Source organism: Nycticebus coucang, chromosome 12, assembly GCF_027406575.1.
Source record: "Nycticebus coucang isolate mNycCou1 chromosome 12, mNycCou1.pri, whole genome shotgun sequence".
NCBI classification, from domain to species: domain Eukaryota; kingdom Metazoa; phylum Chordata; class Mammalia; order Primates; family Lorisidae; genus Nycticebus; species Nycticebus coucang.
The window spans coordinates 26119045-26138262 of record NC_069791.1 but is presented as its reverse complement, the minus strand read 5'-3'; the positions used below and the strand labels follow the sequence as shown (position 1 = coordinate 26138262).

The 19218-nt window shown below is 36.5% G+C and overlaps 1 protein-coding gene across 17 annotated transcripts in view; it reads right to left on the bottom strand.

Moving 5' to 3' along the window:
• The window catches only part of KIF21A (kinesin family member 21A), a 143484-nt gene that overhangs the window by 32243 nt on the left and 92023 nt on the right, over window positions 1–19218 (bottom strand). For 12 of the 17 annotated variants that reach the window (XM_053556086.1, XM_053556089.1, XM_053556092.1 and 9 more), the window contains 12 exons: window positions 16982–17072; window positions 16464–16581; window positions 15855–16043; window positions 15114–15313; window positions 10422–10529; window positions 6449–6517; window positions 6153–6352; window positions 5879–6032; window positions 5233–5427; window positions 4692–4793; window positions 3801–3966; window positions 3284–3304 (listed from right to left, as the gene is read on the bottom strand). In XM_053556086.1, the coding sequence (XP_053412061.1) occupies window positions 3284–3304; window positions 3801–3966; window positions 4692–4793; window positions 5233–5427; window positions 5879–6032; window positions 6153–6352; window positions 6449–6517; window positions 10422–10529; window positions 15114–15313; window positions 15855–16043; window positions 16464–16581; window positions 16982–17072 (1613 nt within the window). The remainder of the gene's footprint in view (window positions 1–3283; window positions 3305–3800; window positions 3967–4691; window positions 4794–5232; window positions 5428–5878; window positions 6033–6152; window positions 6353–6448; window positions 6518–10421; window positions 10530–15113; window positions 15314–15854; window positions 16044–16463; window positions 16582–16981; window positions 17073–19218) is intronic. The other 5 variants (XM_053556095.1, XM_053556085.1, XM_053556091.1 and 2 more) reach the window with 1 other exon arrangement.

Here is a 19218-nt window from a genome sequence, read left to right as displayed (position 1 = left end):
CTAAAGAAAGGACAAAGCTAGCCTCTGTTTTCCCATGTATAAAATGAGATTTGCTCGTGTTTTTCTTGCAGAGAGTGATGAAACCAAATGTTAAACACTATATGAGTGTTTAGTAAAAACCACGTAACTCCTGATGATGCATGTATGCTTTATTTAGAGATAATTATATCTTGATATAACCAGCCTGGCCAGAACATACAGGATCCCACCCAGACAGTCCCCAAGTCAGACCCCTCTTTGGGACTGAGTTTAGTCTGAAGGACTATGGTTATCTGGTCAGCAGGACACGCCACCCCTTCACTGTTGTACTCTCTAATCTGAGAACAAGACTCTAGCCCAAGGCGAGCTTCTTTTCTCATCACAGCAGCCTTAAAGTTTTAAAGGCAGAGGCAGAACTTCCTAATGCTCTAAAGTTTAACCTTATCAGTGTTAAGTCCCACAGTCTCACTTCACTGGAATTAACCAAGAATAACCATTTTTAATGGGTTATTCTTCAAAAATAATAATAACATAACTAGTATACAGAAAAGAATTAATGTAAGAAGCCTTAGAAAGACCTGCTTGCAAAACTGAACTTCAACTAACCCAGCGTGTCTCCAGTCAATAGTTAACCAGTGTAGGTACAAGTGGCTCCCTGTACCTAGACTGTTTTAGCAAACAATATGGTGTCCTTTATGGTCCATCCTTATGCTGAACATTTGTTTACTTTCTGGGTATCTGGAATTCTGGTTAGGTGCTACATAGAAAGCACTTACGTGGATATCCTCCATAAAAACCTTGACCACTAAGTATCTAGTGGGCACAAATACTGCACACAATATTGCAGCATTTTTGTTCTTGGGAGAAGAGAGCACTCTGTGGGATCTCTCCTGGGATGGAGAGCATAAGGAAGCCTGGACGTGAATTCCTCCAGTGTTCATCTGTGCCTTTTCCCCTTATGATTTAGGTGTGTATCTCCACCATATTGGATTAGGGAAGAAAGGAGGTTAAAGGAGCTACAGGGAGGTGGGAGAGAAGTATGACCTTCTGAGTAAGAAGGTAGGAAAGGGCCCTGAAGCAAAATGAGGAATGTTGAGGGATGTGACCTAGTGAACCAAGGATGTGCTGTTCCTGTGAAGCAGAACTTCTAGCCTGTGACCAATGACCTCTAGCTTACGAATGAGCCCCCATAAAAAAGATAAGGATCCTCGTCACAGAACAGTGCACCCCATACTTGCCACAAATACCACGAGACTAAGAGATGCCTCCACACCATCACCAGTTAAAGAACAGTTAATAGGTATTGACACAGAATAAAGCAAATTGCATTTGTGTGGCAACTGAGGTAATCCACAACCAATGGAATCAGGACGGCAGCCTGCAGGCCTGAGTAGAGCCAGTGGGAATTCTTACAGATAAATGGAGGAGGAACTGGGGTCAAAGCACTTATGTTGGTGTGTTGCCTTTGTGTGGCATCTCCTCTCACTTGCCAGGGGGACCCTTTACACTCTCCTGGAAAAGCCAATGCTTTATCAATTTCACTCTTTTTCTTCACTTTAAATAATTTGCTTCTATTATGCCACACTGGAATCTCAGCTGCCTCATTTTTCACTCCCCGAGTATCTTGCTCTCCCTTTGACAAAGGTGAACTCGCTACTTCTGTTGGGTGAACCGAACCAGGTCCACTGAACAGCTCAGAGGTGAATTCTCACCTCTTAACAATATTCTCATAAATCTTAGCCAAGAATAGGATCATAACAGAAACCCATGAGTCTTCCAGAAAATCTCCAAAGATGGGGTGACTTTGTACAGGAAAATAACGATATTCTCCGAATGCTACAAGCCTACACAGCCCTGTTAGCACGGGGTGCTGGCCCCGGCATATCCTCTACCCTGACACCCATCATCACATGTCATGTACTTGATGCTCCAGAGCACCACCCTGTTTGTAGGCCTCATGTATGAGAAAGAAGAAGAAAAGGAAGAGCAGGAAAAGGAGGAAGAGCCTGGGGGAGGAAGAGAAAGGGGAGAGGAAAAGGAGTAGGAAGGATGGGGAAAGGAAGGGAGACAGCAGAGACAGGAAGGAAAGAAGCATGCTGGGTAACACATGGAAAGGCAAAAATGCCGCTTACGAATGCTAGGTACTTCAACAGCCTGACAGTTTCCTTTAGTCAGTCATACTTCTGCCTTTCCCTGTCCTGAGCAGCTTAAAATACTAGCTTCTCCATACATGTGTAATGCAGTTCATCTCAATGAATGCAACCATATTTTGATATTAACAGGTCAAGTGAACACCTAAAAATCGAATAGGTTGTATATTTTATTTGCATAGCATCTTATCATTTAAAATAAATGCAGATTCAGAGAGAGAACATACTAATTCTAATGACACAGGAAGATAATTATATTTAATCTTTCAGTCACTTTTCTCTCTAAGTGTAAGCATCTAAAAAACCTTTGACAGCTGTGTTACTAGGAAAAAAATAAAGTTCAAATTTTTAATTAATTTTAATTTTATGAAAACTGCTCCAAAACAATCGGATAAAAAAAAAAATCCCAGATAATAAAATTTCCCTAATACGATGGGTCCCTCATATGAATCATTACTAAGAGGAAGCAGAGATATTACCAACGGGTGAGTGTAGTTGACGTGAATGCAGTAAAGACGGGAGGAAAAGGCTGAAGAACTCCACAGGCAATCATCTCCAAGCCCTTTCTAACTTGAAAATACTGAGCTATGATTATAAATATTGTTTAAATCTGTTCAGATAAAACCCTTTGGATAGTTGTGTTGAATTTACATTATTGAAAAGTGTATGTCTAATTTTACAAAAATAAAATAGATAAGAATTCAGCAAACGTACACCAAAGACAAATATATCCCAAAGATATATGCAAAAGAGAGTTACAGTTATTCATGAGGTTAAAACAATAGATGCATGTTAATAGATACATTTACAGACTTTAAAAGGAACATATGTTCCATTTTTTTTTCTATAAGGAAGAGACACAACTCAAGGGTTTATGAAAGCAGAGTTTCAAATAATCACTGGAGTTCAAAAAATAAGAGACAATTAACTAAAGCATACTTCTGTCAACATAGAAGAATCTTAAAATCAGGAATATTTAACAAAGGTAAAAGACTTAGTATGTTTGTGTTCATGGATACATTTCAAAAAAGATCATGCAAAAACAACTTGACTCCCAATAAAAATTTTAAAAATAAGATGTACCACAATTAGTGTACATGAACAATTAGTAATTCATGCAGCTGTAGGGTACACAGAAAGCTAAACATACTTACCGAATGGTACGCTATCTAGATCTGTGTAAATAATAGCAAAAAGGAAACAAAAAGCAATACTCCAATCAAAAACAGATCCAATGTTAAGAACTTCCACATAAAATAAGATTATGTACCATTTATAAGATATGTAGAATAGATGCCATAGCAAACACTTACAAATTTATTTTTTAAGGCAGTTAGATATGCAGAGTAAAGCAATGGAACTTAGTTAATAGTTTTAAGTAATTCAAATAACCAATTCAGAAACTTGGTTGATCTTTATCCATTAAAGCTAATTGCTTAATAAGCTTTTAAGCAATTAAATAGCCTTTTCAAGTTGGTAATCATTTCTTGGAATGACAATAATTACTTCCCCCAAATTTACACATGCAAACTAAAGAAGGAATAATTATTAAGAGCGTAAGTAAATATAGCATCTATTCAGTCAAGCTATAGAGGAAAGAGATCTATTATAGCATGTTCAAAGAGCAAAGCTACCATGCAATTCATTAAACTAAAATTTAGTCCAAATTACCTTGTAAAGCATGGCCAAGTAAAGCATCTAATTCAGGATTTAATTCTGCTTTCTCCTTCAACATATGGAATAAGAGCTGGTTTTGTGTAGCACTGGTTATTTCAGTTTGTTTGAGTCGACCTTCAAGTACTTTAATTTGAGCCTCTTTCTGGGCGGCTTGAAGACCCTGCAACAATAAACAAAAATTTATCATAGGTCATACAAAATGGAATCTACCACTGAAAAATCTGTATCACATCATAAATGAACATCCTATGCAGACCTGGACATCAGGTAGACCTTAACTCATCCCAACTCCTCTACTTCTAGCTTTGTGATCTTATCCAAGATATTATCTTCCTGATTCTCAGTTTCCTCATATGCAAAATGACATAAATAATCCCTATCTTCTGGCACACTGTGAAGATTAAGTGATGAGAAATAACAATAAAAGAGTCTAACACAGTCCCAATGTTGGAAAAAAGGGAGTCAGAAATCATTGTCACCTTTCACATTTGGACAGCAGTTTTTTATACACAAAAATGACGAATTAGAGCATTTACATACAAAAGAGGGGGATCACATAACTAGTTTTTCTTTTCTGAATTCATTTTGAACTACAAAGAATCAGTATTAAACCAGTTACGAGACCAAATTTGTCTTCACTTGAAGAAATTTTTAAAAATTTTTTCCTTTGTTAAAGCAAAGGAAAACTATTTCTTCTTTAAGTTGTTTATCTGTTCTACTATTAGAACAAGCATTAAAAGAAAACAGGCTAAAGAAATCATTCTAAATATTGCTTACTTTTCTGAACACTAAAAACAGGTAAAAGGATACTTTCCAAGCAAGAAGATCAACAAAACAATAATGAAGTAGTGAAAACAGGTTTTCAGTAATAATGTTAGGTCTCACCTTATTGATGCCCATTGACAGGAAGTGATCTAGCAGGTACCGGGCCTCAGTAAGGGTGCAGGCATTAATGACTGCGGTGACATCCAATGTCTCACCTTCTTCCTACATCAACCCAACACATCATGATGGTCATTACTTTCAGCTGAATGTATTTAAACAGCAGGCAGAAGCCTATTGGTTTATATATTTATTTACTAGTATTGGGTTAGCTATTGAGACCGCCCAGAAAAGTATAAAACATAATTTCTACCCCAAGAAACATATGGTCTAGTGGAAAAGATAAGATGTATTTAAGCAGTTATGATGTCAAGGCAGGATGTAACCAATGATACATGTGTTATCTAAACAACACATAATATCACAAAATCAGCAGACAAATCTAGAGAGCAGGCAGGGAGTGGTATATATGTCAAACCTAAGAATCAGATTAAACCAATAAATAGAAAATTCCTTCATATAAAAATTCAAAGTACTTTTAATAATGAACATAGAAAAAAAAATACTTCTCATAAAGCCATAACCCATTTTTAAAATTACAGACCTTTGCTTCTTCCATCTGCATGATGTTGGCCTGGCAATCAGAAATACTGTCATTGATGTAGTCGATATTAGCAGTTAGTGACTCTATCTCCTCATTGATGTTAACCACATTTTTATCTCCTTCACCATTCTCCTTGACTATCTTCTCCCTTCTTTTGGAAAGTTTTTCTCGTCTCTTTGTGAGTTCCTCCCGTTGCTATGAAGAAAAGAGGTTGGATTTTAAGAAAAGATGTTTATAATAATTTAGTTAAATATTTTTTTAATTGTTTGGGATTCATTGAGAGTATAAAGAATTAGGTTAAACTAATTGCATTTGTTAGGTAAAGTCCCTCTTATAATTGGGTCCCATTGGGTCCCACCCCCAAGAGGTGTGCCATACACTGTACCACATACTGTGACCCCCCAATCTCCTCCCTCCTCCCCTCTCCCTGCTCCCTCATTCCCCTACCCCCCAACATAATTGGCTTCATATTAGAGTTGAGTACATTGGATTCTTGCTTCTCTATTCTTGTGATGTGTTACTAAAATGAATGTGTTCCACCTCAATCCAGGCTAATATAAAAGATCTATTACAGTTACACAAGGATAAAATTTGGAAGACTAATAGTCAGCTGAGGGACAACATATCTACTTTCTATTTTCCACACCTTGAGGAGTCTATTCATATCAGCTTCCATATTGGAAATAGTCATTTTCTGCATGATGATGTCTGTGACCCTGCGTTCAAGGAGTTGCCACTTCATGCGAGCCGTCTTGGAAATAAACATTCGACCAGTCAACACTTTCCTCTGATATTTTTTTCTACAATCATATAAAAACAGAAAAAACAGAATTACGTATGGACTTATTTGACTGTGGTGTTTTTTGTTTAAGCAATATTCAGTACTAATGCCCACAAAGCAGGAAAAGAATTATGTGGACCTGATTCCATTTGTTGTGGAGGCTGGCAAGGCCTGGACTCTTGCCACAGGAATTCTCATCTTTGGCTGGGCTCCGGTCTCAACAGCAGCTGCAGTGGACCCTGTGTCCTGGACAGGAACATCTGATGAGCTCAGCTTCCGAGTGACTTTCCCGGCCACTTTATCTGACATGGGCCTTACTTGCCGACGAAGAGCTGTAACCTAAAATAGTAACAGAGGTTGACTCATTCTATAAAAATATGCCATTTAACTCAAAGTCAGAATCTTTCCTCCAAATGTTCAACTTGCTTACTGTACCTCTTCAGTTTTGCGACGAAGAACCACTTCTTGGTTTCTTTTTTGGGCTTCCAGAAGTCTGAGTTGATGCTATAAAATAATATTGAATGAGTTGAAATTGTAAGCTGCAAGATACAATACTTCCTACTCTCATGTTAACATATTTCCCCATCTCCCTGGGAACTAAAAGAGTTCTCAGCAGAATCTGAGCTAATGGCCTTCTGTCTACCCATTACTACAGATACAGATATTTTATTCCAACAGACATGCATACTGATACACATAAGGAATAAGTTATCTCTGTGCCACATGCTTTTATTTAAAACCCATTTAGCGTTACTCTGTGCAAGAAGTTTTCTAAATGCTTTACAAGTATTGCCTCATTAATTTTGTTAGATATTTGGTTTTCGTTGTTGGCTGAAGCACAAACAAGAAGAAACACAACTAGGAGTATTTTCAATACATTCATCTTACAACATACATAATGCACCTTTAAATATAGAGAGAATAAATATTAATCATATTTGCACTTTATAGTAACTTTAAATGTTACTATAGTGGTAAATGACAATGAACCATGTTGGTATTGACTACTAATTTGTTTCCAGGTACTCCACATAATAAGGAAAATTAATTATGGATTACTTCAGCCATTCAATAGGGATATTATTTATGAAAGAACTTTGGACTGAAAAAGGACATAATCCTAGTTCTGATTCTACCATTTATTCTCCTTTTTGATCTTGGGAAAAGCTTTAATTGAACTTCCTTACAAACATCTCTTCTAGAACTTAAATCTGTTACATAACAAATTATTCCCCATGTTTTGTATCCCGAATTCAAACAGATCATTCATTTCATGTTTATACATATTCCTATCAATCTATGGGAATTCTTTGATTCTTTGAGAAAAGGAATCCATCTTATCACTGCCATATCTTATTGCCTACCATAATAATTGATAACATTGATTACAATCAATAAATGTTTTTAAATGAATGAACTACCAAAAACTAAGGTTAACATATTGTTTGAAACTTGTTACTACATTAAACTTTTTCTTATTAAAAACCAAATCTCAAGCTCATTCATATTTTTTTTTTTTGCTATACATATATGACACTTGATTTTCTAAGGGTTCAAACATGAAAAAGGTGAGGAACAGTTTAGAAAGCAGATTAATCACATAAAATGCAATGAATAAAAGAGAGAGGGAGACTGAATGTTAGCTTTGTATCAGATTAGCCAATTTCATATCTCTAGAATAAAATTTAGATGTCTTATTTTATGGAAAAGATTCAAAAGTTCCATTCCAGGAGTCAATTGTTCAAATGTTAATGTCTTATATGACATAAGAATTAGTGATAAAGGAATAGGCAGCATACACTGTAGAGAAATATTCCTGTCATCCAAAAGTTTTCATTGAAAACAAAATAGTCAAAAAGTGGAAGCAACCCAAGTGTCCATCAATTAATGAATACATGAACAAAATATGCTCTATCCATAGAGTCATAAAAAGGAATAAAGTATTGATACATGCTATAATATGGGCAAATCTTGAAATCAGTATGCTAAGTCTATGAAGCCAGACACAGTATATGAAAATCATTAAGTATACAAAGGCCACATGTAGGCCGGGCACAGTGGCTCATGCCTGTAATCCTAGTACTCTACAATTGCTTGAACTCAGGAGTTTGAGACCAGCCTAAGCTAGAGTGAGATCCCATCTCTACTAAAAATAGGACAATTAGCCAGGCATTGTGGTGGGCACCTGTTGTCTCAGCTACTTGGGAGGCTGAGGCAAGAGGATCACATGTGTCCAAGAGTTTGAGGTTACTGTGAGTTATGACAACATGGCACTCAACCCTGGGCAACAGAATGATACTCTGTCTCAAAAGAAAAAAAAAAAAAAAAGGCCATGTATGGTATGATTCTTTTTACATGAAATGTCCAGAATCAGCAAATTCATAGAGACGAAAAGTAGATTAGTGGCTGTCAGGCACCAGGCAATGGAAAATGAATGGTAATGGATAAAAGGTTTCTTTCTGGAGTAGTGAAAATGTTTTGGAATTACATGCTGGTGATCATTGAACAATTTTGGTAAATTTTATAGTGTGTAAATTATATCTGAATTTTTTTTTTTGAGACAGAGTCTTACTCTGTTGCCTAGACATCATCTTTGCTCATTACAACCTCAAACTCCCAGGCTCAAGTGATCCTCCTGCCTCAGCCTCCTGAGTAGCTGAGACTATAGGTATGTGCCACTATGCCTAGCTAATATTTCTATTTTTTTCGTAGAGACAGGATCTCACTATGTTGCTCAGGCTGGCCTCAAGTGATCATCCTGCCTTGGTCTTCCCAAGTGCTAGGATTATAGATATGAACCACTGTGACTGGCCTGTATCTCCTTTTTTTTTTTAATATAGCAGAAAAAAAAAGAGAATAGAAAATACAGTAGAATATGCTTCTGCTTGATTTTACTAGGAAGAAAAATATAAAATGCCCAGAAATTGTAAGTAACAAAGACACTGATATAGTGGGGAAAAGAAATAAATAGAGCCATCAATATGAGAGAGTCATCTACTCAGAAAATCTGCTTTCCTACCGCATTATTCTCTTCCTTTCTAAGTTTTCTCTTTTCCTGCCAATGTAGATTTCCATTTCTAAAATATTGCTCATATTTTTTTCCAGGGAGGATTTAGAAAAAATTGAGCAAGAAAAAAGGAACAATGGCTAAAAACTAACCAATAATAAGGGGGAAAGTGATAGCTTTTTCTGTTAAGAAAAAAAATCATAATTTCTTTTTATTTTAAAGAAGTAAGCATACTGTCAAAAAATTGGAAAGAAGAAAACAAATCAACTATAACCTATAACCCTGCCACAATTACAATAGGCAAGTTAGTATGTATCTTCAAAAACCTCCTTCATTATAATCAAGCATAGACTTATTGATAGAAAACAACCACCACACGTTCTCACTACTAAACTGAAACTAATCGATCAATAGCCATGTGCACATGTGGTAGTAAAACTCAACAGAAACCAAGCAGGTGAGAAGGTAACAGGTAAATTCACACCTAAAGGGTACAGTGCATGCTCTCTGGGTGACAGGCACAATTATAACTTTGACTCAAACATACAAAAGTAATTTATGTACCCACAATGTTTGTCCCTCGTAACATTATGGAGAAAAATATTTTTAAAAAATAAATTAAATAATAAAGACGATGTTTGTACACCAAATAGAAAGTTTAAAAATAAATGCTACTTTACAATTAATGTTAATTCATAATCATATTTCATATAGCTATACAGATTCCAAATTCTAATATTTAATGATAAATAACTACCCCTTTAATGAACTGTACCATAATTTATTTCCATTTCTCCTACTTGCATTTTTTTCAAAATTAAAAGAACCATTAACATTGTTCAAGATTTTCACACATAGTAATTTTTCTAATTTTAGATTATTCTCTTAGTCTCAATTCGTAGAAGTAAAATTCTTAAGTTAAAGGGTACAAAAACTTGTGTAGTTCTTAGAAAAGCCTCTTCTAGTGAGTACTGGTTATTATTCCAGGAATACTTGTACGAAACGCTAGTGATGAAAACTGTCTTCAGGACCACACTAAAATTGCTATCTTATGTAATACTGCAACAGTGCCTTGGTCTTTCTAGAGATAATCAGTCATTTTTTGCCATTTACTTCTTATTCCATCATCCAGAAAATAAGCTCTCAAATACATTTTATAATATTATAGTGTTTTTCATAAACTTTTTACATTGAATTAGTATAATCCACATACCGTAGTAAATGATGTTTTATAAAATTAATGCTTATTTATTGTTCTTAATAAATCTAAGTTAATGCTTATTTATTGTTCTAAATAAACATCTAATAGTTAACAGTTACCAAGAATGTTTCCTCCACTTATCGAACAATCTTATTCAACGTACAATGTTCTTATCTAACTGAGAGCTACAGCCCACTCACATCGCGTTTGCGCTGATCCTTTTTCAATTGAGCGATCTCTCTGTTCCTTCTAGACTCCGTCAGTCTGGCTTTCTCTTGTTCTTCTTTCATTTGTTTCATTAGGCGAACCTAAGAAATTAGGTTTATATACCTATTAGAATTCTGTATCATAACATTCATTAAATAAATCATATATATATAAGTTCTTAAAATTCTGAATACTGAACACAGAAGCATGGAGGTTTGCTGCACATTCTAAACAGTCATTCTTACATTTGCAGGATTCACATATCTCTGCTTCTAATGTATTTCTACCAAAATTGCTAAATGCCCTATGTTTTTTGCATTCAATGTTCTGTTGTTCTGTAAGAACAAGATATTTTGATATATCAAAATTTACTATCAGTAGCTGTGTGACCCTGAACAAGTTATTTCAGCCCTCGAGGTTTTGAGGTCTCACCTATAAAATGGAAATATTTCCACAACATTGGATTTTTGTGAAAATACAATGAGTTAATACTTACACAGTATTTATAACAGTGCCTGGCACATAAGAAGACTAAATAAAACAGCTAATAAATTTTAGCTGTTGTTGTTATCAGGAATTATACAACATAATATTCTAACTGCCATCACGTGCAGCATAAGGATGCTTTAGTCTGTAACAAACCACCTATCTGACAATGGTCCCATAAAATTATAATGGTGCTAAAAAAATTCCTACTGCCAGGTGGCACCTGTGGCTCAAAGGAGTGGGGCGCTGGCCCCATATGCCGGAGTTCATACGGCGGGTTCAAACCCAGCGTGGCCAAAAACTGCAAAAAAAAAAAAAAATTCCTACTGCCTGGTGATGTTTTAGCACAGTAACACGATACCTCAAAGCATTTCATGTTAGTTTAATGCCAGTTTAAACAAAATTAGTGTGTTGCATATACAATGACATACAGTACATAATACTTGATAATGATGATAAATATTTTACTGGTTTACATACTTACTATACTATTTTTTTTTTTTTTGAGACAAAGTTTTGCTCTGTCACCCCAAGTAGAGTACATCTTCACAGTTCATTGCAAACTCCTGGTCTTGAGCAATCTTCCTGCTTCAGCCTCCTAAGTGGCTGAAACCACAGGCATGGTTAATTTTTTATTTTTAGTGTCTCGCTCTTGGTTGCGCTGGTCTCAAACTCCAAGCTCAAGCAATCCCAAGCTTGGCCTCCCAGAGTACTAGGATTACAGGCATGAGCCACCGTGCCTAGCCTATGCTATATTTTTTATGATTATTTTAGGATGTTATCCTTCTACTTACTAAAAAAAAGTTAACTATAAAACAGCATGAGGCAAGTCCTTTAGAAGGTGTTACAGAAGAATGCATTGTTATCTTTTTATCAGAGATGACAGTCCTGGGTGTTACTAGTCCCAAAGACCTTCCAAAGGACAAGATGTGGAAGTGGAAGATAGTGACACTGGTGACCCAGACCCTGTGTAGTCTTAGGCTAATGTGTATGTCTGTGTTTCAGCTTTTAACAAAAAATTTTAAAAAGTAAAGAGAAAATAAAAAAAATTTAAGGAGAAAAAAATACAGAAAAAGGATATAAAGAAAAACTATTTTTGTATAGCTATATGATGCATTTTAAGTGTTATTTTCAAAGAGTCAAAAATTTAAAAAACTAAAGTGTATAAAATAAAAATGTTACAGTAGGCTAAGTTTATTATTGAGAAAGAAAAATACTTTTTAATAATTTTAATGTAGCCTAAGCATACAGCATTTATAAAGTCTTCAGTAGTGTATAGTAATGACCATCATAGGCCTGCCCCTTCACTTACCACTGAATCACTGACTCACCCAGAGCAGCATGCAGTTCTGCAAGCTCCCTTCATGCTAAGTGCCCTACACAGCCCTACCTCACTGAGGTCAATTTAGACCACCACAATAAAGTGAATATCACATTAAAGCAAGTCAAACAAACTTTTTGGCTTCTTAGTGTATACAAAAGCTATGTATGTTTATACCTTATTAAGTGTGCAGTACATCCAAAAATAGTAATACCTCAATTAAAAAATACTACATTGCTAAAAAATACTAACACAGAGACATAAAGTGAGCTCAGGCTGTTGGAAAAATGGTGCCAATAGACTTCCTTGACGCAAGGTCTACAAACTTTCAATTAGTAAAAAAACTCATATCTATTATGTACACTAAAGCAAATCACTGTAAAATGAGGGATGCCTAGACAGATACATCATTTTTTATCTTTTGTAGCATATTTTTACTGTACCTTATCTGTGTGTAGATATGTTTAAATACAAAAATGCTTGCCACTGTACTGCAGTATTCAGCACTGTAGCTTCCTGTCCAGGTCTGCAGCCTTGGAGCAATGGGCTGTCCCATAGAGCATAGGTGTGTAGTAGCCTGCACCACCCAGGTTGTGGAAGTACACTCTAAAAGTGCCTGTTATGCTTTCTCGCTTTTCTTTTCTGCCTCTTTAATGACCTGGGTTAACTCAAAAACTTTATCCTCTAGCTCTGAGGTTCTTTCTTTTCCATGGTCTAACCTATTTTTGATACTTTCTATGACATCTTTATATTCCCTGATTGTTTCCTTCATTTCCTTAAGCTCTGCCATATCCTTTCTATATTCTATATATCTCTTGTCCGACATTTGGTTCTATCTTTCCCTTTTCTTGTCCATTCCTTTTATTGTCTTTATCATCCATATTTTAAATTCCTTTTCTGTCAAGTCCATTAATTCTTTATAGGTGGAGTCTTCTGCAGAAGCTGCCTCATGGTCCCTTGGGGGAGTTCCTCTATTTTGGTTTTTCATGTTGCATGAATTTTTCTGTTGGTTCTTCCTCATGTGTTCTTTCTTCTTGTTCACTTCCTTGTTCTCCTTTTTACTTCTCACCACCTCCCTTCTTTCAAACAGAAGTCCTTGCTCTTGATAACAGTATGTTGCAATGTGTCACCAGGACACCAGGTGGTGCTGTGGTTTTTTTAGGGGACAGACAACCCAGCCAGCAACTTCTATGGTTCATATTCCAAACTTAGTTGCCTTTGGTGATTGCTTGATTGTTTCCTCAGCTTTCAGACCCTGCCGGGTTGGGATCTTAAAGCTCACAAGAATCCTTCAGGGGCAGGTCTCACGTGCCCCCTGACCTTAGTTCCAGTGGGGTGTGGGAGTCCCTCAGCCTGTCCCAAGAGTGGAGTTCTGATCCAGGCAGGCAGAATTAAGACAGCCATACGTTAGGCCCCTGCTAAAACCTTCCATGACCTTCCCACAATGGCAGCACCCTGGCCCCTGAGACCTTCTCAGTATCACTGCCTCTTCAGCCACCAAACTTTTGGAAAATACACTCCAACTGTTATTCAAATCTGGTTGCTATATACTGTTCAAGTCCACCCACTCTTCCAAGCTTTCCATTCAGGGGCAGCTTCCCCCAACAACTGAAAACTCCAAAAAGGCTTCCTCCCTTCCCAGGATTCTGTGAGCAGCCAGCAGAACCCAGCCAGTTACAATCATTTGCCTAATTCATCAGATTTCCACCACTCTGGATCATACGCTGTATCCAGCTCATCACCTCCTCACTATGGTCCCTGAGCTATGACTCTGGGTAAGGTCCTCATACCAGGTATGGTTGGTTTCTCCCTTTTTCTCCAGTCATTCTAGGAGACCTCAGCTCAATGATCCTTCTGGTTTGCCATCTTGCTCTGCCCCCTGGAAGTGCACTCTAAGCACTCCTTTGCATGAAGGGGACATAGCACATTTCCCGAACATGTGGCCATCAGTAAAAAATGCATGATTGTACTTCCTACATCACTTCCATGATTGCTATTGTAAGGAAACTGCATTGATTTTCATGTAGATGTTAAGAATAATCAGCTGGATATAGTGGCTCACTCGTGTTATCCTAGCACTCTGGGAGGCCCAAGGAGGGACGATCATTTGAGCTAAGGAGTTTGAGACCAGCCTGAGCAAGAGTGAGAAAGACCCTGTCACTACCAAAGATACAAAAATTAGCCAGATGTGGTGGCAGATGCCTATAATCCCAGCTACTTGGGAGTCTGAAGCAGGAGGATCAGTTGAGCCCAGGAATTTGAGGTTGCAGACAGCTATGATGATGTCACTATACTCTAGCCAGGGTGACAAAGTGAGACTGTTTTAAAAAAACAAAAAATAGTCAACCCCACAACAAAACAGATAGATTAGGATTCACATACTCTTTGGTCATAGGAAGAAAACCTACTTTTCGATGCACAGGAATGATAAACATCAAATTTAAGATAGTCATTAGCTCTTGGGGAATGGGGATTATGATCAGGAAAGTACAAATGAGGCTTAGTGTATATCAGTAATGTTTAATATTTTAAAGTAGATAGTGGATATAGAATGTGTTACATTATTACCTTGTCTATGCTATTTTGAATGTTTGAAATATTATATATTTTTGTTAACCATGTGTAAGAGTTTTAAGAGGAGAAATATCCATCAAAGTTCAAGAAACCTCGTTGACCTCGTGGCTTTTCAGCTACTCTGAAAAAAGGTTTTGATGAAAGATGACTATTGGAAATAAACCTCTAATTGGCCAAGGGAGGTGCATCCTTCGTGACACCAGGCTACATTTGATTGAATATGGAAAGAACCACAATATTGTTTCTGTCCCAAATGACACAAGCATATTGAACATCAAACTTTAATGGAAAACATAATCAATACCTTTGTTTTTTTCATTTCCATCACATCCTGCTGCAATTTCTTCAATTGCTTTTCATATTGAGACTGATTTTTAAGCAACCTTGCATGCTCTTTTTGAGCTGCCTGAAGTCTCTGCAGTTCTTTATTCATAGCTTGGAGTTTCTTTTCATATTCAGACCTAACTTTTTTTGCCTTTTCTTCTGAATAAGATTCCACTGAACCTAAATGACCAAAGAGTATTTGTATTTCTTTTGTGAGACATACATTTTTTATTTCACAGATTTATAACCCACAATCTTAGAGAAGAGCAACTTCCCAAGCACACAAACCTCAGGAGGCCAGGGCGTCTTTCAATTCTCTCTCTTTTCTTATCTGTTCTTAACTTGTTTAACAATTATTGAAGTTAATTTTTTTCAATTTAAAAAAGTCCCCAGCGTAAATCAATACACTACAACAATGAATTTCTACTTTGAATAAAATAATTAAATAGCCTAAATAGATTATCACCATGAAAAAAATAAATAACACTATTTAATGTAATGAGACAAATTAACATTTAATGTACCCAAAAATCCTTACAGACCATTTATGGTTTTTAAATAAAAGGCACAAACTTTCACTAGCCAAAATTTTTTGGAAAAAAAAAAATTTCAAAAGGTCAAAACCATTTAATGTGGCTCCTATTTTTTTCTTCTAAAGGAAGAGAAGATAAAAACCCATTTTTATGATTTAGTTTTCATTGGAATTAAACATAATTCATACCTAAGTTTTGAAGCACCTGGTCTCTCTCAAGTTGAGTGTCCCGAATTTTATGTTGCAACATCATTAGCTTCTCCTCATATTGTTTTTTCAGCGTCTGCAGTCTTTTCTGGCTGTTTTCTAGTTCATCAATCAGCTTTTGTTTAATTGCAATTTCACAAGTAATGTTTGCTAAGTCTGTTTGATAATCAGCTATTTATAAAAGAAGAAAATAAAAATACTGACAATAGAGGTCAAAATACCATAATTATAGCTCTCAAGCAAGAACAAAGACACCATCATCTATACCCAGGTATTTTTATTCAGTTGGCAGCTATTAGAAATATTTCCTGGATAAAACAAAACTAAAAAGGTGAACAAAATAAAGATTGTCCACTTTAGTCAAAGACAACAAATACTATTTGTACTAAATAACAATGGAAATCACACAGTGAATGAATCCCAGAAGGGAAGGGATCTTCATTGGTTGAACCCTGGAGAGTTCACGGACGTGGGTCAGTGGTCATGAAGCTGCTTTCATGAAGAATGAAATGGAGAATGTTAAGAGCTTTCTGTCATGATTTAAGCCACTTCCCCAAATGAGTTTCTGCCCTTGTACTAAAGAGCACGTACCTTTTTCATCTGATTCAGAATCGGATTCATCAGAGCTTTCACCCCCTTCAATGTCGTTTTCTTCCTCCTCCTCTTCCTCTTCCTCCTCCTCATGATCACTCACATCTTGATTCTCGTCCTAAAATGTGATTTGTGATCATTAATAAGACAATATTGAAAAAGCAAACTGGTTATTTCATTCAGAGAGACAGAACCACAACAATTTCACTTTTCCTCAGTACAAAAATTATTCCATGATTTTAAAGTTATTATGTAATAATTTTGTTATAAATCAAATTTCATCTCTCATAGTATCCTATAAGAATATTCCCTCACATACACTATGCTTTCAGAATATAGGAGATTTAGAGTTGCCAATATTTTATCTTTCTGAAGGAAAGATGCCCCCAGGCCACAGATGAAACTGGAGACATGACGGCCACGTCCCTTCTCTGCACCCAACAGAGCACAGTTACCAGCAACAGAGAACAACCTCATCCCAGGGCTAAAACTCACAGGTTCCTTTTTCCCATACTTACTACTTCTAACTCATTGTTTTCTCTTTCTGAAATACCCTTTTCTTCTTTCTTCTCCTGGTCAGTGTCTGTATTATCCTCTTTGCCAGCCACGCTAAAAAGAGGAAACAAATTGGTATGATATTAAAGTAGAAAAGAAAATTGATCACCTTTTTCCTCTCAGAGTTTTAAAAACCATCAACTATTTGTGAAGACAAACTTTAAAAGTTAGTCACTTGACTGAACAAAGCTATCCCATCTGATGCTTCAGAGAAAAATAAACTGCAACATTTAACTAATAGCATAATGATTTACATCCCTGGAGAAAAGCTTATTCTCTAGAAATGCTGAGGAATATATTATACCCTGAAGCATGAGATCTAAGGATAAAGCTGAGAATTAGTTACAGTAATACCAGTTAACTAGAATATAAGGCAATTTAAATTCAAAGTAAGTCAAAACAAACATTTTTGTTTTCTCATCTGAATGCATAAAACTTTTCTAATATAAATACAAAGGCATAAAAACTACATTTTCATTGATGTCCTAACAAATTTAAGGTAAATTTAAAAATCTAGACTAAATATGCCCACAATAAGTTTGTCTACTCTGGCTGTAGCCATCAGCGTGTTCAGATCTCCTGGTAGTAGCATGGGCTCATCCCTCTGGGGCCATCCCCACAGGACGGGGCTTTTTCTCATTATGCCTTACAGAAAGGATCTTCTCAGACAAAACTGTCTGAAGTTTATGCTGCCCTTTGATTCAATAAGCAATTCCGGGGTCAGTCGTAGGATTAACAAGATAGAATTGAAGGCCCTCCCTGCAGTTATCTAGTACCTACAGGCATAACTACACACTGGTGTCAGGGTCATCCATAAACTAATTCAGCCCTCATGGCCACGAGGAGAACATGGAGGACTACAGTGGGCAAAGTTTTTGCACATCCAAATCACTCTGATCCTTTTGGGGGTTAGCAACCATTATCAACTACACATAAAGGATACTCTTCTGTTCACTCGTCTCAGACATTTAATCAAGCTAAATAACATTAAGAAAGTGAATTTTAAGTGAATCTAGATGAGAAAGATGTTTTTGTATGTGAGCTATAGTAACCCATTTATATCATTAAGAATAAAAAGAATACTCAAATAAGGCGATATTCTCCAAATTCCCCTAGAAGGCACTTAAAATTTTTATCAAATGAGCTTAAGAACAGCTATTGCTTCTTTCATGTATTCTGCTATATAAAATAATTGCCCTAATACATGGATTTATTTTCATAAAATCTCATTAGGTCCTATATAATTACTTAACTTTAATGTTTCACTCTAGGTCCCTATTCTCACAGATACTATGTACTCGGAACAATATGAACATAAATACTTTTCCCTTGTAAGCACTTTTCGGAGTCTGTTATTTATGTTTATTTATGTGATTATTTATTTAGTGTCAATCTTCCCCACTAGACTGTAAGCAGAATCAGGGCAGAGATCACGTCTGTTTAGCTTAGTATTACATTTTGGTACCTAAGGCCTGACACATAATAAACATGTGGTGTTAAAGAAATCGATCCCTGTAACTGTGCATGGAGCATCTCTGCTTGAACATGTCTATGTGTCTCATACACATGTTAAGTTGGAGGGAACTGGTTTGAAAGAGCAGAAAGATGCGTGGAACTCAGCCTATCTCTGGAGTGAGAAGAAAGTACAAGTAAGGGGACGCTAACACAGTCTTAAGTGGAAAGGAATCAAGCAAACTGTAACAGGATTCCATGAGTATTCTGAAATAATTTTGTCAGAGAGAAATGAACTTGAACTAGGAACCACCTAGGAAGAATTCATATGATAAGTAAGAAATAAATTTATGTGACATACTGAGGCCTCTCTTAGCTGCTTATAACATACTAGGACTGCTGCTTTTCTGCCATTTTGCAGTCCAAGCTGGAAATATAGAAAGAAATACCCGCTTCATCCAGTCACATGAAAAGCCCAGCACAAGGCATCCAAACAGTGCTGTTCCTGAGGTTTCAGCCCAAGGCTTAGGCTAGGGAAGGAAAATGTCTGCGCAAGGCACCTCCCACCAGATGGGCCTCTGCCTCCCTTGTGGTCTCCTGTCCCACCTGGGACTGCTGCAGCATCCAGTTTCCACTACTGTTGGTTCCTTCATCATTTTAAGTCCCAATCAAACCCCCTTTTACTCCAGTTTATGGCCATCTAACACTTTACCCAAACACCTAACTCAACACGCCCTCTTGCTCCCCA